Here is a 24,754-nt window from a genome sequence, read left to right on the forward strand (position 1 = left end):
AAATCTCTAGAGAGTGTATATTATTAGTGACGAACATAAATTACTAGCTAGTCTACAATGTAAAAATAATTATAATGAATTATATAAATACTAGAGGAAGAATAACAGTGGCAGAAATATACATAGTATGCAAAATTATTGAAATTACATTAATATTTTGAACCTAAATCCGATGAAAAGATATAATAGATATAATAGATAATACCGATAATTGTACAAGGATAATCCTTTATGTTATCTTTTACTATATACTTAGCATGGTAAGCAACTGAATATATTCTGTATTTCCTTCTTTACTAACTAGGAGTCATTCCAGTTCACCAGTACACTGTACTATTAATTTATTCTCAGTACATATACGAGAGCTTAAACTTACAAATTGTTTTTTTCCTATTGTATAATCATGTGTTTTATCTTATAATTTAACAACAAGAACATGTATGATTGTGGTAATTCAAATCAAGTGATCAAAGATTCAGAGATCAAGAGATTCAAATAAATTTACTAATAGAATTTTGAATGCCGATTCTCTTCAGTCTTTTTTCCTACTATTTATTGTTTTTGTTTTTACATATATATATAAACTTTAGCATTTTGTCAGGTACGTATCAAAATTATCTTATAGGATGAGCAAGTAAAAAAGCATTCTAAATAAGTTAAAAGTTATGTTGTTAAAGGTTTAAATAAAATATCCTAAGATTAAATGTAGATAGTAAAATAAAAATAAAAACATTATATTTAAATTTTAATAAAAATATTTGTATACAAATACTACATAACAAATCACGGAACGAAATTATTTAAATGATAATTTCACACTTAGAAATAGGTATTATTAAATAAATTAATGTAGTAGATGGGCAGTAAGTGCTACAAGAAGAAGAGCGAAAGGCGATACGATAGCAGCAGCAGAGTTCCTGGAGCGAAGTATGGAGAACATTTCAACGGCTACGCTATTACCCCATTTGATGTTTTCGATAGCTGCATTAACGATATTATCACCAGTAGTGAAACTTGAACCGAGCTCCACCTGGTTTTCATACAGCCAACCTTGAAACTGTAAAACACAATTATTAGTTCAGACATATTTCTTGCTACACAAATCTTCAATTATGAATAAAGAAGAAAACTTTATCGTTTTCTTTGTGTCTTGTTTCTACTGAGGCCAGGTTTATTTTCAGGGTACCTATAAAAGACCGATAAATAATAAAAAAGAATACCTCAACAATAGTTTCGAAGTCAGTCAAGTAGGTCGTCAGAGCATTCAAAGCGATATTCAATCTCGCTACACCACCATACCTGAAAGGAAAGGTTATTTCAAACTTCTTTTTCATTTCATTTCACTTCTTTATCAAATGAAGAAAATGAACACATTGTTGATAAACGAAATGATTAAAAAACAAATTTATTTTCTCACATTCATCGATTAAAATTACCTAATTAAGTATGAAGTGATATTGTCAATTCTTCAGAGAAGCTTTTTAACATACTTGATGTTACTTACCATTCACTAATGTCACTGTATCTATCTTTAATAAAGTTTAACACAGTCTCCAAGTTTTCTTTATTGCCCTGAAGAGCGAAGCTGATTGCATTGGTCTTGTCATGGACACGGATCTTGTCGTTGTACAAGGACTGCTCTAGGTAGCTGAAAATGATGCCAGACGTAACTTAAAAACTTTATCTAAAAGAGTTTCACTCACTTATAGAGACGCTTGATATTTTTTGATTGTGTATAATTCTTGAGTTCTTTATTTTTAACAAGATACTCGTAAAACCGGCCTCCATGGTCCTGTGGTTTGAGCGTTGAGCTCACGATCCGGAGGTCCCGGGTGGGGACATCACAAAAATCACTTTGTGATGCCTAATTTGGTTAGGACATTACAGGCTGATCACCTGATTGTCCGAAAGTAAGATGATCCGTGCTTCGGAAGGCACGTTAAGCCATTGGTCCCGGTTACTACTTACTAATGTAAGTTAGTAGTCGTTAGATGAGCCATGTCAGGGGCCTTTGGCGGCTCAATCGTAACCCTGACACCTGGGTTGATGGGGTTGGTAATCCACCTCACAACCCACACGATAGATCAAGAACAATATTAATTTCTTATGTACAGTCAAAGTCTTATTTTGAAATACCACATCCTTTCCATTAGGTAATGGTTTAATTCTAATTTATCATGGGAAGTAAGTGTATTGCTTTCAAATTTTTTCACGGATAATAAAATATCCCTAGAGGGAACCTGTTTACTTACTGCTGAATTTGGGTTTGGTCCTTAGTACAAGCAAGTGCGCGAAGAATTACGACCATATCAGCTGTATTCTCTGATGTATTGTACTTGTTGAAGAGGAATGTGTAGTCAGTTGAGTCACCTTCGCGTAATCCCACGCAATATACGTAACGACGTTCATTAGGCTTGACCCTGTTTAACATAAAATACTTGTTAATATTTTTTGGAACGTAATTAATAGTAAGAAAAACCATAATTACACAAATATGATATTTTCTTCCGAGTTCCATCCAAAACATCGTGTACGTTTCTTAATAAATTTACTTTTTTTGATAGGTTTTTTTTTTCTGTAAAAAAATGTTCTACTTACAAGTTACTCTCATTTGCTTTATACTGTGCCCATCTTGCTACACTGTAATCTACGCAACCTTGGTGCCCAAGAGTATTGCAAGCGTAGTTCATAATTATCATACGGGCCAATTTTGTTGAAGTAGAGTCACTGTCATTTTCTTCATAACCCAAATGATCAATAACAGCATCCATAAGTTCCAACAGATAGTCCTAAAATTATCAAATGTCGGTCATTGGTACTTTCATTCATGTGTATGTCATGTTAGTGTACATAGGTATGTTAAGTTTATAATGTACATTCATAATATATTGACAGATTGTCAGAGTTCTTCTTAATATTATATTTGCTAACTTGACTCATCATCATCACAATATGACATCACCGTATTTCAGAGGGTAACTAACCTCTATAAAATTGACTATTTTTCTAGTATCTAGTGTTTCTGGAAAAGAAACCTTACTAACATATTATGTAATATATATCAGAACTGCATTAAATTGTAAGGCTTTTAATGCAAATTATAGGTCGTTTTATAATGTGTACACCAGCACTCACATGGAACTCCTCCTGAACCTCGGGCAAGTGTTCAAGCCGTCTACGAATGATGTCAAGCTGGCCGAGTGCTCCAGCCCAAACGTAATAATCAGTCTCACTCTCCAAGAAAGACAAAACATCGAAGGCACGGCTCATGGAAATAGCGTCAGCGCGAATAAAGTGCAGAACATCGTTTACAATCTGAAAACGAAACAATTTGTTGAAAATCATCTTTCATGCAAGTAACATGGAAAGTATTTTTGTGTATAATATGTTATATAAATATAATATTACCTGAGCCCTATTGAGTTTGTGAATACTTTCTCTATTATCGCGGAGAGCAGCAGCGATCATTTCCCAGTTATGGTCATCGTAGTTAACACGATACAAACCTATGGATATTAATAATTACATAAGGTATTTATTGAATATTTTGATCTAGTTATAATAATAAAACTGCTGTAAATACAAATAAATAATAATATTTTGTTACTCACCAGATTGCGCAACATTAAGAATAACATAATGATGTCCAGCACCCTTCTCAACTGTACTGGTTCTCTGTGTTAGTACGAAGTCTGGCTTTGTGTTAACAAAGTTAAGGTTTCCACTATGGGTCCAGGATACAGGAACTTGCCATAATGTGTCACGTGTTTCACCATTAAGAAGGAATCGTTGCTAAAAATTAAAACTTTTTATTGGAGTTTATAGATACACACACAAGTGCAGAATAGGACTATCTGAAATTAGTCCAAAGCGTGCCATTAATTGTATCTTACTTGAGTAATATTTATGGTGCCAGAGTCCATATTCACATCAACATTCAAAACGGGAGAGCCAGGGTTTTGGACCCAGCTGTCGAATACTTCACCAACATCAATGCCAGGATATTGAACAACAAATGTAGGATCTTCAGCTACAGCAGTTCTAAACGCATTGTACATATCCTCTGGAGTTCCTAATTTGTATTGGCTAAAAAAATGTTTTCATTGTTTAAGTACCTTCTTTGTTTAATTAACAGTTTTCATCTCTAAAATATTCAATACTCACTTATCTCTGATGTAATATCTTAAAGCGTTTCTGAAAATTCTCGGACCTACAAAATGCTCCATCATTCTGAGCACTGACGCACCCTTGGCGTAGCTAGTGGTGCTGAAGTGAGAGTTGATAGAAGGGTTATCAGATACCGCAGTCCAGTTCATAGGAGTAGCACCCGCAGAAGCATCCCAGTTCAGAGCACTGTGTACGTAGTCAACAACAAATTGGTCGTCTAGCTCCAGGGAAGGGTCAGCCTGAAAAAAATGAAAAGTGTGAGTAAAATAATAAATAAACACCTACTTACTTAAAACAGGGTCACATAAATTATATTATTTATTAAATATATTATAACATTAAAGATAAATACTTACCATATGAGTAGCAAAATATTCGAAGAAACTAGCAAAAGACTCGTTCAGCCACAAGTTACTCCACCAGAAACAAGTAACTAAATTACCGAACCATTTATGAGCGAGCTCATGAGACAGGATAGTAGCGATGAAAATTTTGTTATTCAAGTTGGTGTTTTGCTCATCATAAAGAAGGTAAGCTTCTCTGTAAAAAAATGTAATAAATTACAGTATTGTCAAAATTATTAAACTTGAAGTACTTTAAGAGGCTACAACATTAAAATGCATTCATTTATTTGTCTCCGTGGGCATTTTGTAAAAGTGTACTATGAACACAATCGTATTCATTCTAATATGATGGACCATTATTAATAATCGGCCATTGACGTATTACTGTACGGTATATTGAATGGTATGTTACTTTAAGACTGCGTATCAAAAGTGGAAGTAATGTAATGATAATAAAAATTGAGACTGTCCATACTATCATTAATAACGGGCGTGAATTAGTGTATATTTTTAAAATTACCTGTAGTTAACCATCCCCCAGTTTTCCATTGCACCAGATGGGAAATCTGGCAAAGCAATATGGTCATTTTTCATCGGTTGACCTTGACCCATAGTGTAATATCCGAACTGTAGGTATTCATCAAGTTCTTCAGTTATTCTCAACCCAATTTGAGCGGCATAAGCATGTTGGCTAGTAACACCTTCTCGGGAGATAATGCCAAAGGGTTTGGCTTCCGTTCCGGTACTTTTAGTTGAAACAAAGTCGCTGACATGGAAGGCGACGAGATAGGCAGAGATAATCGGTGTAGGCAGGAAAGTCTCACGAATACGATTTTCGGATTCACTGTTAAAAATACGGTTCATAATTTAGAAAAAGTTCCTAATTATACAGGGTGTTAGTGACATCGTAACGAAAACTTTGAGGGGTGGTTCAGGCCATGATTCTGAGTTGATATCAAGTAGAAATTTCCGTCGCAAAAGTATGGATTGGAAAATAATTAAAAAGAAAAGAAAAATTTTCATGAATTTTTTGACACGAAATTCCACTTGATATCAACTCAGAATCATGGTCTGGACCATCCCCCTCAGTATTCGTTACGGTGTCACTTACACCCATACCTACTTATATGGCTACCGTATGTACTTGTACGGGGTGTAAGTGTCATCGTAACGAATACTGAGAGGGATGATTCATCTGATTATTCTGAGTTAATATCAAGTGGAATTTTCCATCGCAAAAGTATAGAATTGAAAATAATTTAAAAAAACTAAAAAAAAAACATGAATTTTGCGACGGAAAATTCCACTTGATTTTAACTCAGAATCATGGTCTGAATCAACCCTCTCAGTATTCGTTACGATGTCACTAACACCCAGTATATTATAATGTTAAAAAAGCAAATTTCAAATCACTCTACTTACATCTTAGTTTCATTAATGGCCATATTGGAGTAAGACTCGCTGAGATTAGCATCACGAACGATAGAAATGACATATCTTGATTTAAACTGAGGTTCATCGAAGCAAGGGAACGCCTTTCTAGCATGATGAGGTTGGAACTGTGTAGTAGCGTAATAGCTAAAATAAAAAAGAATATACTTATTAACTTAGAGAAAGTAATATATGTAATAAATAAACAGTAATCTTTATCACTCATTTATTTGGTATATAGATAATTAGTATTTAAAATATGTTTACCTACCGTTTTTCATCGTTGTAATAGTAGTACCCTTTATAAAAACCTCTGTCAATAGGATTCTCATTAATTTGTCCGAGGTAAGTGATGATAATGGTGTAAGTACCAGCATCAATAGCATTAGCCAGATTAATCTTAAGTATCTCGTAATATGAGTCGGTTTCATAGGAGTCAAGAGGGGTAAGAGGGACAATGTTATTTGCACTGTCGTAAATAGTCACGGCTGTGATTGCAACAACTCTTTGGTGTAGCACGATTTGAGTGAGACCAGACTCTAATACCTGTGAAATGAAGAAAAAATCTTTTTGGAGAATATATATGCTTTCTTTAACTAAAAATTACGAAGTACATTTGTTTATGACAAGTCATAAACGAAACTTATCGGATTAATTTCGTCTATATTACTTTACTTCAAACCAATTATGATTCAACCGACGATATCATAGTATCATTAATCGTCCTCTTTATCAGACCTGTAGGTAGTAGATATTTTGAAATTTATATGGAATCAACGTTAATCTAACAGTAGGTAGGTACTTATTTTAATTTCCCCTGTAATAATAATAGTTGTAAAAGATACTTACATCTACGACATGTGTCACAATGCCATTAAATCTAGATTCGGCCAGGTATACATCAAGGTCAACGTAGACATAGGTAGGCTGGACTACATCACGGAGTCTGTAAGCTGGCTCATCCAAGTTAGTTTCGCCGGAAAGGAATTCAAAATTTGACCTCAGTTCCAGAAATGGATTGATATTGTCACTATTGGCACTTATGGCGCCCACGAGCGCAAGGAGAAGTAGTGTTGTGACTCCTGAAGATTAGAAAAGAAGTTTATAAGTAATGATGATAACTTATACCTTTCAGAAACAATATTTACTCATCCTACTACTGCATACAGGTCCCACTTTACCAAACGGCTACTGAAAATAATACAACCAATACTACGTACTGGAGTTTGTCTCTATGCTAGAAAATTAAATAAAGAAAGTATTCTTAAAGTTAACTTTAATTATATACTTAGGATGAAAAAAGTATGTTATATTTTAGTTTGTTTCAGTTACGCACATGCCGAGATCTTTTCTCAAATAATAATGTTTAAATAAAAGTGACAACTTCAGCAGTAGATTATACTATGTGGCGTGATAAATATTTTGTAAGTACGTGGCTACGTGATGACTCCAACAAAAATTATGTAACTCAATAGGGATTAACAATCTACAGTGTTTTCGTTCCGTAGTATGCTTAAAACGATCCTAATTTTATATTGTATCGGACAGCAGAAAAGTGTGCATGTTTTCTCTAGATCGAAAGTTACGATGACGTCATCGATTGAGCGATATTTATTATGTTCATGGAATTTTAAAGTCTATGTTAATTTAAAAGTTATTTACTTACCCATCGTGGCCACCCTGACTCCTGTTGGCCGACTAAAAAGTAAGTAAGTACGATATTTTGTCCAAGTATTTATCATAATCATTTCCTTTATCTTAAATCCGTTAATTCGATTAGGTTCGTGAAATATAAGTAATTTCGTCACTATCTCAAAAATCATTCTACGGTATGATTAGTTATTATCGTGTGTATTTTATCTTTGCGACAATCATGATAGGCACAAATAAATATATTCATGTTAAATACCTTTTCTACCTATATTAGAACGTATTATAATATTACTGGTAATTTATCAGTGATTACTTTTATAAGCTCAAAATTCGATGGCAGAATATTCGCCATTGATTCCTTTGGTTGTAATTTCAACGTTAGTTTCAGATATTCTCATATATTCCACCTTCACGTAATTCTCTATAAAAAAAGCCATAAAAACTTCGTTCTCGACAAGGTTTCATACTTTCGTCTACTTTTTTGTTCCTTGAGGGGTGAATTTTCATTAAACACTTATTTGAATCCTCACTCCTTGTGCAAATTTTCATGATTCTAACTTAAAAATATAACAAAGTTTCATACAAACTACGTCACCCGTTTAAAGTCAAGGGTTGATTTTCGCAAAATTTTCCTTCAGGAAACGAGAATCTTCCATGCAAAAAAAAATAAGATTCCTTGAAGAGACTTGTGATATGTGATGTTATGTTATTTGTTTAGGTAGGTACCTATCTAATAAATTAATTAGTATAAAACACGATGATCTTGCACCACTCCGCTGGGCATGTTGAATACCAGGGTCGTGTCTCACGCCGCTGCTTATGACTGAGTGAAGTTCATTTATAGAGGACGTCCACCTCCACCATTTGACTACTTTGACCAATTATATTTTAGATACTTATTTTTTTTTTGTTCTTTTTTATGTCATTTTTGTACTTAAGCTTTTTTATGTTTTTGTACTGTTACCGTGGCGTCCTCTAATAATAAATACTTTCTTTCTTCTTACTTTCGTCGTGCAACGACAAAATCATGCATTAAGTATTTCCGCATCTATGATCACTGTTGGGGTGGACAGAGGATCATCAGCGGTTTGTTGTTTGTATCAAAAATAAATATTTTTTTTGTTTTTCTTGTTAAAATTTTTCACCTCTTGTGGGCTATAATATTCATGAAGAGGTCACCAATCGTTCTGTTGTCGGTGAACTATGAGAGTATAAACTTAAATATGGGCAGCCTAGTGCAGTATTTTTTTACAAATATTGTTACAAGTTTTTACTCGTAACAATATTTTTATTACTTTTTTATTCAAGTTTTTCAAATAATTCTTGATTTTTATTCGAGAGTCGAGTCATTTCATTTATTTAAACCTTAAAACACTACCTATTATTAAATATTCAATCTAGATAGACGAATTGTCCGTTTACGTGGGTTTTTAAAATATATAATCAATAACTCAATAGCTGGCCTAAATAATTTTAGGGTATTATAAAAATAAACTAAAACATTTAAAAATATTTTTTAATTATTTTAATAAATATCATTTAAATGCAAATGAATACATATTTGACTATGCAAAAAAATTGATAGTGACAGTCGCGACAAGCGTTACAAAGCTTAAAGCAGCAATATTCGCTGAATCAGGTTCCCCGTCGTCACCGTCAGTTTCTTCACCGCCGTCAGTTTCTTCGCCGCCGTCAGTTTCTTCACCCCCGTCACCACCATCGACTTCTTCGCTGTCATCAATATTGATTTCTTCTTCAACATATCCTGTCTCGAAATATGAAGCAAGTTCAGCTACTCTGTTGTCTGACCATGCGAGGTTCCTCCTTGCCCCAGCTGCGCCATTAATACCAGTGTTATATGCGCCGTCGCCAATTTCTTCGCGATTATCTCTCACCCATGTTTCAAACTGAAATAAAGAAACTAAAGTTTTTTTATCTAGTAATTAACATTGTTATTAATTGACATTACAAAAATATCTTTCTATGGACAAAAAATCAGATTCCGTGGTGCAGTGGTTATAGCTTTGGCCTCAGGATATTGAGGTTCGGGTTCAATTCCCAATGAGACGATTTACGAAATTACTTTGAGACTGTTCTTTGGTTAGCAAAATTATAAGATGATACTTTGCTTCGGGCGGCATGGTAAAAACACCTCTGTCAATTCGCACTGCAGCAGCGTGGTGGAATATGCTCCATACTTTTTTTTTTTTTCAGATAAAATACTTAAAACAAACCTCAACAATATCTTCTTCGGTCAAGAGCCGAGCTGCAATGTAGCTTAGGGGCGTCGATATGCTTCCAAGACTGAAAAAAAAATGTAATTTAAAAAATACTACGACAATAGGACAATGTTAATATAGGATTTCAGCGTAAATATACAAATACAAATACACTTTATTGCACCAAACTAAAAATAAATAAATATACTTATGAAATTGTCACCTTATTTTGAGGTAGGCAGACATTTCGTCGATAGATTTAAATATTTGTTCACTGTGACTGGCTGGCTGGCTAACATGGCAAATTTATATATTTGACAAAATAGATATACAACTTACGCTTCAGTAGTTTGGGCGATGTTCCTCTTCAACCATTCGAAGACTCTGAGTGTGTTTACTTCATTACCACTAACAGCTGAATTGAGAGCTGTAGTGTAATCCTGAGGTCTGACCGAGTCATCCATAGCTACAATAGCTGTGAGGTACTTTTCCAAACTGGCTTCATCACTAGTACAACCTGCGTTTTGTAGCATAACAACTTGATCATTGGCTAAATTGTTACTTAAGTAATTGTCCCAGAAAAAGTCGAAATCACTAGCATTTCCGTATCGAAGACCAGTGCAATACACCCAGGGACGCATATTAGCTGGAACACTAAACAACAAATGTATTAATATTCAAGATTCTAATCGAATAAAAACAATTTATGGTCTATATTATAAATTTGCATTTATGTAAACATAAATGTCATGGCCATGATATTCATTTTATAATTTTAAAATCTAGGTAGTTTGTTGAACTATAAAACTTACGGCACTCCATTTCTCCAGTTTTGGAAGTTTTGGGTGGCTGCAGATATGCAATCGTCGTGTCCAGCGTTGCAGAGGAATTGCATAACATACATCCTTTGTAAACGCTCCATCCAAGTATCCGTATCTTTTTCAGCAAAACCAAGGCGATTGACCACAGCCTCGCTCAAAGTGAGGATGGTATCCTGGTAATTAAGAACAAAATATTGATGAAAATCTGATATTTAAATTGAAATAATGCCACGTACTTGGCGATCAAATAAACATCGAGGAATCACTACTCCTAAAAAGATTTAAAATACAATTTATTTACTAATCATCTCTGGATGGAGTTGTAGTATTTACTTGGTCGAGTGGATTGAAATTAAGCCTGTATCTGAGCCTATTCAGCGGAGCATGCATGCATACGTGGACTATTACGGTAATATCATGGGAAGCACCTGACCACGACTTCCTATATTTTATATGTTTAAACAAAAAATACCTTATAATATTATAAAATACATACCCGAAGTTTTTGTAAATTATCAGCATCATGGGCCAATCGTCTTGTTACAAAGTTGAATCCAGTTATAGCAGCATCCCATGGTGCATAAGCGTCTTCAAATTGCAAGAAGGAAAGAATGTTCAAAGCTCTGTTGTATGGAAGTACACCAGCTCTTGCAAAAACGAATAGATCGTCTACGATCTGAAAAAAGGATATTGTATAAAATAATAGGTTTATACTAGAAATCAACAAGAACTTAATATTTTTATTATTATATTACGAGCTTAAAATACTTTATTATAAATTTGCTACTACACTTTGAACTTTAAAATTGTGTACTGATTTGAATGTGTAATTTTGTCACATAAAAGAAGGTACCTGAGCTCGGTTATATTCATGAATCACAGTTCTGTCTGATCCTCGTAATGCTCGTGTTATAAGAGCCCAATTATTAGCATCGTAGTTAACTCGATAAAAACCTAAAACAAGTAATGAAATATTTTAATATATTTATCCTGTTTCTTTATAAGTATGGTAACTAAAGACCGTTAGAGTAATAAATGTTATTACCTGTATTTTGCTTGTTAAATATAACCCACTCTAAATCGGATGTTCCTCGTTGAAGAAGAGTTACTTGGCCAGTCAGCACTGCGTCTGGTTTCGTATTATCGAATTCGGGGTCTCCCCCACGAGTCCAACTAATAGGGATGTGATAAAGAGTTGGATATGCTGACACTCCAGTATCTCTATTGAAACGAGCCTGGAAATAAAGATGTTGCTTACAATCTCATTTGTTTTTAACTTTTTACTTAATGACGAATTTTTATTTGATAGCAATTATAAACTGATGCTTTATTGCACTAGAAATTTTTTAAATAACATTAAATAAATAAAAATAAATAAATATAATCTTTATTTATTTGTGTGTTGCAAAAAATATAAATATTAAAATCTTTTTCATACCGACTAACAAAAACTTTGAATTCTTAAAACTGCACCTCCAACACGCAGTGAAGCAGCGTGGTTCCCCTTCAATTGATTGAGGGTAGGCCTGTGCCCAGATTTGGGATGTATACAGGCCGTTTATGTTATGTTATGTGTCTTAAAACAGGTGGAAAACGGTTCTCAGCAGTAATGGAGTGTTTTCATTTGTCAAAACATTCCTGAAATCTTTATTTACTTATTTTTATATATAAAAATAATCCCCAGTCATTTTAAAATGCAAAATCCATTATTTAAACATTGTGTGCGGAAATCTATTTGGGCCGTAGGAAGTTATGCGCACTAATTATTAAATGAAGGCTTGTAATTCTAAGGTAATGTATTTACCTACTGAATCAAAGTAAAGTACCTGTGTTACAACCATTTCTCCAGTTCTCTGATTAGTAACCACTGTCAGCATGGGGTGTCCAGCTTGATTCGACCAAGTTCCGAAGTACTGGTAGATAGAGATGCCATTGTATTGAGACAAAGCGCCATCTTCTATCGCGGCAGCGTCCCATGCGCGAAACAAGTCATCCGGCGTAGCAACGTCAAATTGTCTAAGTATAAATAATTATGTTAATATAGCTGATTAATAAAAACGTTAAACATAATTTCAAAGTAAGTTTTTACCTGTCTTTAATGTAATTTTTCAACCCTTTCTCAAACGTATCTGTACCAAGTAAATGTTCTGTCATTCTTATTATAGAAGCACCTTTAGCGTAGGTGATAGAAGAGAAGTGACTCCAAACGCTATCAGGGTCTTCAACACTAGTATCAGTTAGTGGATGCGCAGTATCCAAGGAGTCCACCAACATAGACATATGGACTTGTTCAGTGATGAATCGCGTCTCAAACCCAAAAGTTGGCTCGACCTGCAATTATTTCAATGTTTTTGTTAAATTCCTCAGCCTAAAGCAAATCACTACAGCGAAAGTTAAATAAAAATAGTCAAGTCCTCCCCTGCCTCCCAGTCAAAATAAAAATAAGACTAAATATCAGAAAATATGTTTTACAAAACAAATCTTACCCGATCTGCCAAGAAATATGTATAGAATCTAGCAAATCCTTCATTAAGCCATAAGACATCCCACCAAGCACAGGTTACAAGGTTACCGAACCACATATGAGTAATTTCATGAGCCACGATATTGGTTATACGCTGGTGGTAGAAGTGGTTAGAATTTTCTGCGTCATATAAAATTAAAGCTTCTCTGAAATAAAATATGGATGCATGTAATATCTCGTATAAATGTGGTTGAATAATGCACTGTTGGTTGCGTTTTTCGATTTTTTTTTATGTATACTTACAGCGTGTTAGTGACATCGTAACGAATACTGAGGGGGATAATAGAGACCATGATTTTGAGTTATAATCAAGTGGAATTTTTCGCCGCAAAATTCAGATTTTTGTGGTTTATTAAATTATTTTCAATTTACTTTTGCGATGGCAAATTCCACTTCATATTAACTATTAACTCAGAATAATGAGCTTGAATCACCACCCCCAGTATTTATTACGATGTCACTTACATACAACCCGTACAAGTACGTACAGGTAGCCATATAATTATGTAGTATGCTAGTGCCACCGTAACAAATACTGAGGGGGATGATTGAGAACATGATGCTGAGTTGATATCAAGTGGAATGTCCTCTCGAAAAAATCATGACAATTTTAGTTATTCGTTATTTTCAATTCCATACTTTTCCGACGAAAAACTCCACTTGATAACTACTCAAAATCATGGTCTGAATCATCGCTCAAAGTTTTCGTTATGATGTCACTAAAAAAGATAATTAGAGTTACGTTTCATTTTATGGGTACGATTATAATTATATTTGTTGATAAAACTAGTACTTAATTTATTACCTGTACGTCAGAAGACCCCAATTTTCCATAGCACCTGATGAAAAGTCTGGAATGGCTGCTTGTTTCATATTTATTTTATCAGCCATTGTATAGTATGGGTAGTCTGTTATCCTTTCCATTTCCAACAAAAGTCTTTCGCCTACGTCTAGTGACCATTCTCCATGGTTTCCAATATTGTTTCGTGCGTAAATAGCAAATGGTCTTTCAGTGTCGTTATTATTAGCGACATCTATGTAATGCGACACAATGAATGCAGTTAAATATGTCGAAGTAACAGGAGTTGTGTAAAAAGTTTCAGCTACTCTTCCATTTTCCAATCTGTAACATAATACATATAGAAGGTGTTTAATAAGTATAGGAATGTATGTTGAACAATAATTCAATTTTAGCAATTTATTTATTATTATTATTGCGTATGGCAGACAAATATCCTGCTTGGATCAAATATCCAGCTTAAGCTCCCTTAACCAAGTCTCTGCTGCATCCGTCACACAATGCAGCTCGGCTATACCACCTGGGAACCGGTGCAGAGGGCACTCTTTCAATTTATTTAACATACTTATAAATAGAGTAGGTTGTTCATTGTTGGGTACAATATTATTCAAGTCCGTTGAACACCTGATGTTACTATTTTTCATTAGATCATTTATTTGTTAAATATTTAACTTACACGACTGTGTCTTTTATCGGCATGTTTGAAAGGGTTTCACTAAAATCTGATTCTCTGACTATGGTGAAGTCGAAGGTAGCCTTGAATCCTGGTTCATCATAGCACGGGAATGCTTGCCGAGCATGTCCTGGTTGAAATTGAGTAGTACCCATCCATCTGAAAATAATACGACTTTATAATTGTATGTCACGATAATAACACTTAAAATAGAAACTAATAAGTAATTACTCACCGTTTGTTGCCAGTACTATCAACATACCAACTTCTGTAGAATCCTCTCATGTTAGTTTGCAGCTGGCCCTTATATGTTGCAGTTACTGTGTAATTTCTGCCAAGAACTAAAGCTTCAGATGTAGATATTCTTAGAAATGCGTACGGCATTTCACAAACAAAGTTCTGGTCGGCACTTGTTATGTCTACGACTGCATCAGGATCGTCACTTTCAGAATACGTAACTGTCAGAGACTCTATAGAGAGAGTATTACAATGCATGACAATTTCATTGACATTTTCTTCCTGAGCTTGCAGATATATGTTGACTGATCCGTCAAATGTAAACTGCTGGTCTTCTGGTACATTTAATTCAAAATATGGAGTTATGGTTACTTCGTAGTGAATAGGTTTCGTCGTGACAGGTAGACGGTACGAAGAGTCCCGCATCATCCGAGTGAATTCTTCCCATTCTTCGTCAGGTACTGGGATGGGGCTTAAGGCGGAAGTGGTCACCAGAAAGGCTACTGCCGTAAACAACCGTAACCAGCGATTCTCCTATAGATAACATAAACTCATTAAATATGATACCACACCCGTTATCTCTATTGGAGCACAAGCAAGTAATTAGGAGACCATTTTGATACGATGACCTAAGATCGATATGAGGAACCTTATGGTAACATATATCATTAGCCTGCAATGAAAAGCATTAGAATACAATGGACCATCGGTTTAGAAAGGACACAATCCCTCCATCGGTCATACTACATACGCGGGAAGATAAATAGTGAACATGTTCTATGTTTTATTTGCTTCCAACCCAACTTAGAAGTCTCCTGAACATAATTGTATTACAAATAACAATCAGTAGCAAATTATTATAAATAAAAATTTAAATCATTCTAAACATACCATTATTATCGCTGGTAACGCCAAATAGAACTAAATGGAAATATTACGAGTCTTCCGATATATCGGTGCCTAAATGTGTCATAATCCTAATATCTTATCCAAATGATACAATTAACAACTTTCTTGATATCTAGGTAGGTACAATTTCAAAGTCAATATTATATTAACATACATGTGTATATATTTTATTATCATTATCTAGATACCATTTATCTAAATCCTATTAATACCTATTTCATATTTTAACTACAGTAGGCAAGAAAATATTATTTTCAACTCATAAAGTGGCATTTTATGTATGAACAAAAAAGTCATAATAATGTTATGACTCGTTGATGACGTGTAAAAGAAACAAGTTTAAACTTCGTTACGTACATTTTGGATTAAGTAAGTGAAACATTAAAAATAAACGTTACAAAAATTCCACTTGACAACTCAAAATCATAGTCTGAATTATAGTCTGAAGTATTTCTTGCCATGTCACTAACACCCTGTATATCGCTTTTCGGTTCATTTATCGTTTACCTAGTAGAACTAGATTATGTATCGCATCACACACGATATGTGAGTGCCACATTACGGCTACTGCTAGGGTTGCCAAGTCAATGACATGGTCATCGAGAAACCATAGGTTAGTATGTTGAATTTTACAAGATGTGTGGTAAGTTCCTCTACAAACCCACACTGGAGCAACGTGGTGGAGTATGCTCCACACTTGAATGCGAAAAACCTGTGTAGGATAGATAATTTATAGTACGTTGGAAATGCTGAAATGATAAACGTCATGGAATATTTATAAAAAAATATTTTAAAGTGTTATCGCCTTGTATTATGAATACTTTTAAAACTATTAATACGTAAATATTATAGATAAAAATAAATGCTCCTCTTCTATTTTCAAATTTAAAATAAAACTGAACGATTGTTAAAAAGATTTTTATTAACTAAATAACTTTTCAATACAGGTCTAAAAGATAACAATTTTATATTTTTATATTACATGGTAAAGGAGGCATTAGGGTAGCAATACCTGCACAAACTCATAATAACGATGGTGTATATTACAAATAACTGGAAAATGAGTTCAAAAATAGGATTTACACACTATGTAACAATGTGATAACTAAGGTCATGAAAACGAAAACGGTGGAAAGGAAAGTGGTGGACGCAGAGTCAGGTAATTCCGGTGCTTCGGGTTCGACTAGGGTCGGCCTATCAGAAGTGTCGATGGTTGGAGCCTCTGTGGTTGTTGATGAAGTTGTCTCAAAAACAATCTCAGGGCCTTGAATGTAGTTCAGCAAGTCATCAGCGTTGGTCGCTGCCCACTCGAAGCTCGTGAGCACAGAACCCGCACCATTAACCACAGTATTGTAATCGTCACCCAAAATCGCTTCATTATCAGCCGCCCATGATAGGAACTGAAATAAAATATTTTACTAATTAAAATTGTAAGGATTCTATATTGTCTACCAAATTCACTGCCGATATAGAGTATAGACTATAAAACTAATCGCAAGTTAGATTAATTGCAAGTAGTTGTATTATATTGTAATGCTGTATGTTATTTTGTTCTACTTATACAGGGTATTAGTGACGAAAACTTTAAGAGATGATTTATTTTTAGTTTCATACTTTTGCGACTGAAAATTCCACTTGATTTTAACTCAAGAGTCATGGTCTGAATCATCCCCCTCAGTATTCGTTACGATGTCACTAATACCCTGTATATGGAAGCTGGCTCAATCTAACTTAGTTTGTATTTATTTCTTTACACAAACAAAATAAAATGGTAGTACGTAATCACATTTCAGTTTACCAAGAAAAAACATTAAATTAGCAATATTTAGTAGTTTAACTATGTAGTTAGAAATTTTTTGGCAATTATTTTACCATTCGCGGTACAAAATTAAGAAAACTTACAGTGTTGACATCAGCCTCGGTTCTCAGTCTAGAATACACGAATGACAATGGTCCATTTGCTCCACCAAACCTAGGAAGATTATTAAAAGATAAATTAGTATTATTTTAAGTAGGAATAAATTATAATTTAATGTTTTTTTTTAATTATCTGTTTTTTTATTTATTTTTTCATTTGTTTACTTAATTTAAAATAAAACCGTTTAAAAAAAAATATTATGATTGTTTGTTTCATAAAAAAACTTCTTGACATAACTTTTGTTGGGGTTCAAAGCTCGGTAATGTGTGGGCACTCATTTAGCGATGGATGTACCTCTGGCTACTTCAGTTGAGATATAGTCGTGAGCTTATATTGTAAAAACTTCTATTTGTTACGGTCACGTTCACTAGACACTAGGATCGACAAATTGGGTAGCGCTGAAGGCTCTCATCACGCCCTGTGATTAAACGTAAGCAATATACTTAAAAATAAAGAACATAGAGCTAGACCGCATACCTATTAAGGAATATTTTTAAAATTTACAATCGAAATGCAAAACTACGAGTACCAGGTGGAAGAAAATGATGTTTCTGAAACGTACACAATATACAACTTACGCATCAATAACTGCTTGCAAATTCTCCCTGATGTATTCGAAGACGATAAGAGTGTTTCCTTCGTTGCCGGATACAGCAGAGCTCCAAGCAGAGTTATAGTCTTGCCGACGAATCAGTTCATTCGGTTGAACGATGGCATCCAAGAAACTAAAATAAATATATTTGTGTTTATTGACGTAGTTAATATTGACAGGCACATTGTAAATACCTACCTAGAAAACATACTTGCTTTGCATGTAACTATGTTATCATCACTTATTTAAAAGCCATGCTCGTGTTGGTTTAGCAGAATACGACACATGGAGAACCATGCTACTTTTATAGGGAAAAATAGGGCAGTGATTTTCCACTTGACTTCCGCTCCCCACTCTCCCCGTAGGTCTGGGTCCGTATCCGAACTCAGCCACCATCTAACTCCAGCCTACAGAAGCATGCGCCGAACAGGATTTGCCCAAGCGCACAGCGGAGGGCAGAGAAAATGACTCCGTCCCCCCTGGGGCCGAGTTAATGCTATTATATGATACCAACGCCAAAGGCAACTACTTACATAAAATTTATGAGAAGGTCAAAAACATTTTTGCCCATGCGAACATTAAGATGGATGGAATAATACGGGTATTAAAACAGCAGTCACTAAATCTCTACAATTAGATTGCAATGCAATACTTAAATTCATATAAAATTAATCACAGCAAAATTGATTAAATAAATTAATACGACATAATTACTTTTTTTGTGATAAGTAATATACATGAATTGCATAAATGTCATTGAAAAAATTGTGATTGAAAGAATGAATTAAAACAAACAGCACAATCCTTTACCTATTAATTGACTCAACATGGGGTGTGCAACCGAGGGTCTGCAGAAGCACAAACTTCTCGCTGTAGACGTTGTGCGACTCAAATCTATTCCACAAACGGGTATAATCCTCGACTGAACCTTGGCGAAGGCCATTGCAGTACACCCAGACGCGACTATCAACTGGAACTCTGTTGGGGAAATAAGTTGTAAGAATTAACAAACTTCTTAAAAAAATATACTTACAAACAATGTTATCATCGTAATGTGATTATCTACAGAAGACATAAGGTAGAACAAATGGGGACCGTTTGGCTCCAACTAAAAATGAGGATGCCCAGGTAGGCGTGAACCTCGTCTTATAGCGTCGACGTCTCAGAGTATTAAGTAGTATTTTTAAAAGTAAAAAAGTAATCTTACTCGATTTCATTTATAAGCAAGTTGTCCAGCGCATTTTTTGCCTCTTGAAGACAAGCATCAACGCCAATATTACACATAAGTGGTGCCAGTTGGTACCGAAGATAACTCGTCATAAAAGTTTCGTTTTCGCCCTCGGTATAACCAATGGTACTCATTACTTCAGTAGCCCAATCAGCGATCATTGTCTAGAAGTATACAATTTGTGTTGTATTTGCAATCATAATTATACACATTGTGTCATACATAAACACATTATAACATCATCGTGCCACGGTGGCAACGGTAGACATGGGCTGATTGGTGAATCCTAAACTTGGTTTGGGAAAACAGTTTATTTCAATATTACTTTAAAAACTTAAACTGAAGAAAAACGAAAATAAAACTTACATTGAGAGGAGCCTCTAGATTAGTACCAACGAATCTGTTCCTTAGCCAGTTAAAACCAGCTACAGCGGCCACCCACGGGGCGTAGGATGTCTCACTCTTCAGGAACGATAAAATGCTGAAAGCTCTTGTGTAGGTCATGAGACCAGATCGAGCAAATTGAAATACATCATCTACAATCTGTAAGTATACAAATATAACAGCATTTCAAGTTTCTATTTATTTTGTAAAAATATAACAAACAGTAAAGAAATGGATACCTGTGCCATGTTATATTCATGAATAAGTGTTCTATCAGATCCACTAAGAGCAATAGCAATGAGATTCCAAGTATATGGGTCATAGTTCACTCTGTAGAAACCTAAAAAAGAAGTAACAATCAAAACGTGTTCAAAGCTGCAATGCAAGATTTTAAAAATAATTTTGTAATTTAACTACCTATTTGTTGCTTATTAAATATGACCCACTCGTCACCAATGGATCCACGGTTGATAACAGTAACAGTGTCACTGAGGATGTGCGTAGGTTTAGTATCATTAAAGTCGGAGTTTACTGTAGGCGTAGCAAAAGTAACAGGAATGATGTAGTTGCTGTTGATCGTTGACGAAAATCCATTGTTGATATTGAAGCGACGCTAAAATTAAAATAATAATGTTTCAGACTTAGGTATGATTTCAAATAATTAACCATGTTCACGGCGTGTAGGTTTACCTGGGTGATGGTCATGACACCGGTCGAATGATCAACTTGCACGTTTAGTACAGGGTGCCCTGGTTGTTCCGTCCATGATCTGTAATACTCTGCCAGCGAGAAATCTGAACCATACAAGGCGAAAGCATTATTTTCGTCTCCAGCCTCTTGCAGTGCATTGAAAAGATCAATGGGAAGTGAAGTTCCAAAGGCGCTACAAAAAAGAATTCATATTTAATAGTGTGTATACCAACATACCAAAGTCTATCTGTGGAAACCTATAATTGGCTCTTTTGTGATTTATATTTATGTTTATACTATTTGATGTAGCTGTTGGTTTTCCTATTAATAAATAAATAACATATTTCTTTTAGGTTTATTGTACAAACTAATACATTTACTGTGGGTCTTAAATTATAGAAAATTAACCAAAATATTTGCTTACTTGGCTTTTAAGTAATATTGAAGACCAGTCTTGTGAACATCACTGCCAAGTAAATGCTCAGTCATTCTTATAACAGAAGCACCCTTGTTATAAGTAAGAGTGGAGAACATTTCTCTAACAGCCCGTGGGCTGCCAATACCGGGGTTAGTAAGAGGATGAGGATTGTTCGCAGAATCACTGAGAAGAGAAGTATGTACTTGTTCTACAATAAAACGAGTTTCGAACCCCATATCGGTTTCAACCTGAAATATGAATAACCAGATAACGGTTATACCTATTCGTAATAATAAAACCTTTGCGTTGACGTTTATCATAGATAATAACCCCTGATTATTATATCCTGAAAATATCGAATGTAAAAACAAACAGGATATTAGATTTTTTACATACCTCGTTTGTAAGGAAGTATTGATAATATCGTGCAAAACCTTCATTGAGCCAGAACGAATCCCACCAATCTGTAGTAACAAGATTTCCAAACCACATGTGGGCAATTTCATGAGACAAAATGTATGCAATTAATTGTTTAAGATTTTTGTTCGTATGTTCCTCGTGGTACATCAGGTAAGCTTCCCTAAAAAAAAAATAATCATACCTTTATTATGTTTGTTGTGTAAGTATAATTATGATACTATACTAGTTTGTAATAGTTAAAATAAAATAATTTATTTAAATATCAAAAAATGAAATGTCCTTCATTGCTTTTTATTCAATCAGGTGCCAAACGCAATTGACTACAATCTCATCTGATGATAAATGACGATGTGGTCTCGTGTGGATCAAATGCCTACAAATGCCTATTCACTTTAGCCTTGAAGACTCTTATTTTATAACGAGTTGTAAAAAAGACGACAACAGACAGTTCCAGTTCTTTGCTGTTCGCATCAAAAAGGAAGACGCAAAATGCTTAGTGCGAAATGATATATCAACAACATAAGAATGAAATGCCTGCCGACGTCTAATTATCCGTAGATGAAATGTAATGGGTGGAATTAGTCAGCCCGTGGAATTTTACCCGTATTAGTGAGTCAGTGTCTATGAGCTTTATTGCTCGTCACTCTACCGAAACAAGAGCGGCCAACTGAGAACTGGCAGAACCTTACCAAATGTGACTGCAGTACTCCATACAAGACCAAACCTGTCTGTCTATATATCGAACAAATAACACCCGAAATGGCATCTGCGCAGCTCGCCGGGTCTTTTGAAGAAAAGCACACCTCTCGCTAAGGATAGGATGCGCCATAGTATCGCCATATTCGCATGGATCCTCTGGGGCTAGGATCAGGTGGGGAATATACAGATCTCGCCAGACAATAGTCGAATGTTCCCAAGGGGGAAGTCACTGACACTTGAAATTGGTCGGGATCAGTTGTCAGTAGAAGGTTTAAGAAGTTGGCGGTATGGTTAGCAATGTCAGGTACCCTTGTAGCGCAATACATCAGCTGTGAGAGATTTAGCGACGGCTTTTTGCCTGTCAGTCGGTCTTCTGGAACGGGAACTCTTGTGGGAGAAGCAATAGCGCGAGGTCCTATGCAATTCGCCCAGCACTGCTTACCGGTTCGCAACACATAGCAATAGATGACTTTATCTGGAGGGTGGTAACCATCCACGGCTGAAGCCTACCACCGGAGAATGTGTTGATCATTAAGCACTGCCCAGGGATCACGCGTCGGGTATCTAGAGTCTGAAACTCGAGAGCTTCGCCTACAGATGCAAACAACATTAACCGCCAACAAGTTAAATTAAAGTAATTGGTAGTTAAGACACGTTTTATTTAACATACCTATAAACCAGCAAACCCCAGTTTTCCATAGCACCTGCTGAGAAGTTCGGAATAGCGGCTTGTGTCATTTTGATGTTTGGATTGACGCTGTAGAAATCAATATCAGTTATATCACTCATTGTGTGAAGAAGCTCTTGTCCTACTTCATAAGCATACAGCCCTTGTCCGTCATCAATTGCTCCTGATCTGGCAATAACTTCGTAGAGTTCATTGTTACTAGGATGGGTACTATAATCCGCAACTACAAGGGCTAACAAGTAAGTTGGCATTATCGGTGTTTTGTGATATATATCATCCACGTAATCATAGCCTCTGAAAGAGAAAATATATAACTGTATTATAACATAATGTAACGAAACTAATCATTATTATCCCTAGTTAATGAAACTCACATTTGATCATAGGGAACACTCTGATCTAGTTTAGTACATGTCCAACTTTTGTGTGTTGAAGGACGGCGTATTGTGATATTAAACGTAGCCTTAAATTTAGGTTCATCGTAGCAGGGAAAAGCAAAACGAGCTGCTGTGGCCTGAAAGTGCGTTGAAGCCATCCAACTGGAAATAATGATAAAAATTAATAATATTTAGGAAATAACTGCTGTATATTAAATTAATAAAAGTACATAATTATTACTGTGTTGTGTTGTCTGGAGGATTCTTGAACCAACTATGGTATATACCAAACATATCAGTACGCATTGTACCCTCGAAATTAATGGTTAGCTTGTATTCCGTTTGATCGGAAAGTGGGAGACTTGCATTATACTCCAAATTCGTATTAGGCCGAATTCGCACGAAGTCATACTCTGCATCCAAAAAGCTAGTTGCCGGGATGACTTCATCGCTTTTAGTGAGACTTATTGTTCTAAGTTCGGTGTGGCTGGAATGTATAACTACTTCATGAACTTCTGGTCTTGTAGCCCTTAGAAAGATTTCGACCTCGCCTGTATAAGTGAAGTTAGTAATATGGATTGCCCATCGAATATTGTAGTGACTAGGCACAGTATCAGTGGGTAGTCGGTACGGGTTGCCGGCATCGTTGAATACGGCAACATCAGCAAATTTGTTCATATGTTCAAAAGGCCCATCTGGAAGTTGCTCATCCACAAAGATTGTGTTTCGGGTTGGTAAATTTGGTAATGCATTAGCAGACACCAATGCCACAGATAACGCCAGCAAGAGTACCAGGACCATCTGCAAAAAAATATTGTAATGAAGAACGATCTAAAGATCGTTAACTCAACACCATAAAAGTGGTACCGGATTCCGGTCATTTTGTAAAAGTCAAGTAATTATTCATCATTATTTGAAAGAATTTCAGAGAAAACACTTGTTTAAAAATAATTAAGTACGAATGTGTAGGTATGACATCGTGTATTATCGTTAAAATAGCTTACCTTGGCTGTTTCGAGCAACTGGACCAACTAGCGGGATGCGTTCCCGCAAATGGATCAAAATATTTTAAACTATTGCAAAATATATACGGCTCTTTCCGTAATCAGGAATAGATTAGAATATCACAATAATTATCAAATAACCACCAGCTTTTCTTATCGATGTCGATTATTTTACAAGACCTCATTAAGTTGATTTTTCGTGGTTCTGACGCATTGCCGCCATCTAGGCACCTATATCCTTTAGGTAAACAATACCTACTTGCATTTAGGTAAATACCCTTTATAGATACGCCTATTTCTGTCCTGAGCTAACATAGTAACATCTGTTTGGATCTTGATAGAACTACCCCACATTATTATAGAACGCTTAATTTACGCGAGTTATAATTTAAAAACAAAATTGTTATTTATTTATTCTTGTTATAATAATGACTGGAAAAATGCTACACTTTCCAAGTGAGGTGTATGGATATTATGAATCTGCATTTTTTTAACTTCATTTTCAGAAAAATATTTAAAAGACATTCTTAATCGAGCTGGCTTTTCCTTAAGGATTGGA

General features: G+C 35.0%; 2 protein-coding genes across 2 annotated transcripts; both read right to left on the reverse strand.

Moving 5' to 3' along the window:
* Window positions 1-732: 732 nt before the first annotated feature.
* Window positions 733-15,864, reverse strand: LOC126369799 (uncharacterized). Its single transcript, XM_050014363.1, has 31 exons — window positions 15,760-15,864; window positions 14,867-15,402; window positions 14,635-14,790; window positions 13,965-14,282; window positions 13,122-13,305; window positions 12,725-12,966; window positions 12,462-12,651; window positions 11,681-11,870; window positions 11,489-11,589; window positions 11,132-11,311; window positions 10,627-10,808; window positions 10,154-10,468; window positions 9,830-9,899; window positions 9,162-9,502; window positions 8,741-8,750; window positions 7,609-7,753; window positions 6,792-7,024; window positions 6,214-6,488; window positions 5,934-6,089; window positions 5,032-5,355; window positions 4,524-4,707; window positions 4,165-4,406; window positions 3,894-4,086; window positions 3,612-3,792; window positions 3,409-3,506; window positions 3,136-3,315; window positions 2,599-2,789; window positions 2,253-2,420; window positions 1,505-1,648; window positions 1,221-1,299; window positions 733-1,057 (listed from the first exon to the last, which is right to left on the reverse strand). The coding sequence occupies exons 1-31, from the start codon at window positions 15,760-15,762 to the stop codon at window positions 845-847; spliced, it is 6,024 nt and encodes a 2,007-aa protein (XP_049870320.1). The 5' UTR covers window positions 15,763-15,864; the 3' UTR covers window positions 733-844.
* Window positions 15,865-16,679: 815 nt separating this feature from the next.
* Window positions 16,680-24,291, reverse strand: LOC126369582 (membrane alanyl aminopeptidase-like). Its single transcript, XM_050014064.1, has 15 exons — window positions 24,196-24,291; window positions 23,433-23,992; window positions 23,189-23,353; window positions 22,797-23,108; window positions 21,404-21,587; window positions 21,014-21,255; window positions 20,590-20,782; window positions 20,317-20,512; window positions 20,139-20,239; window positions 19,882-20,058; window positions 19,495-19,679; window positions 19,098-19,265; window positions 18,274-18,420; window positions 17,680-17,749; window positions 16,680-17,177 (listed from the first exon to the last, which is right to left on the reverse strand). Exons 2-15 carry the CDS (start codon window positions 23,990-23,992, stop codon window positions 16,857-16,859), a joined length of 3,021 nt encoding a protein of 1,006 aa, XP_049870021.1. The 5' UTR covers window positions 24,196-24,291; the 3' UTR covers window positions 16,680-16,856.
* Between the last annotated feature and the right edge of the window lie 463 nt (window positions 24,292-24,754).

Source organism: Pectinophora gossypiella, chromosome 9 (assembly GCF_024362695.1).
Source record: "Pectinophora gossypiella chromosome 9, ilPecGoss1.1, whole genome shotgun sequence".
NCBI lineage: Eukaryota > Metazoa > Arthropoda > Insecta > Lepidoptera > Gelechiidae > Pectinophora > Pectinophora gossypiella.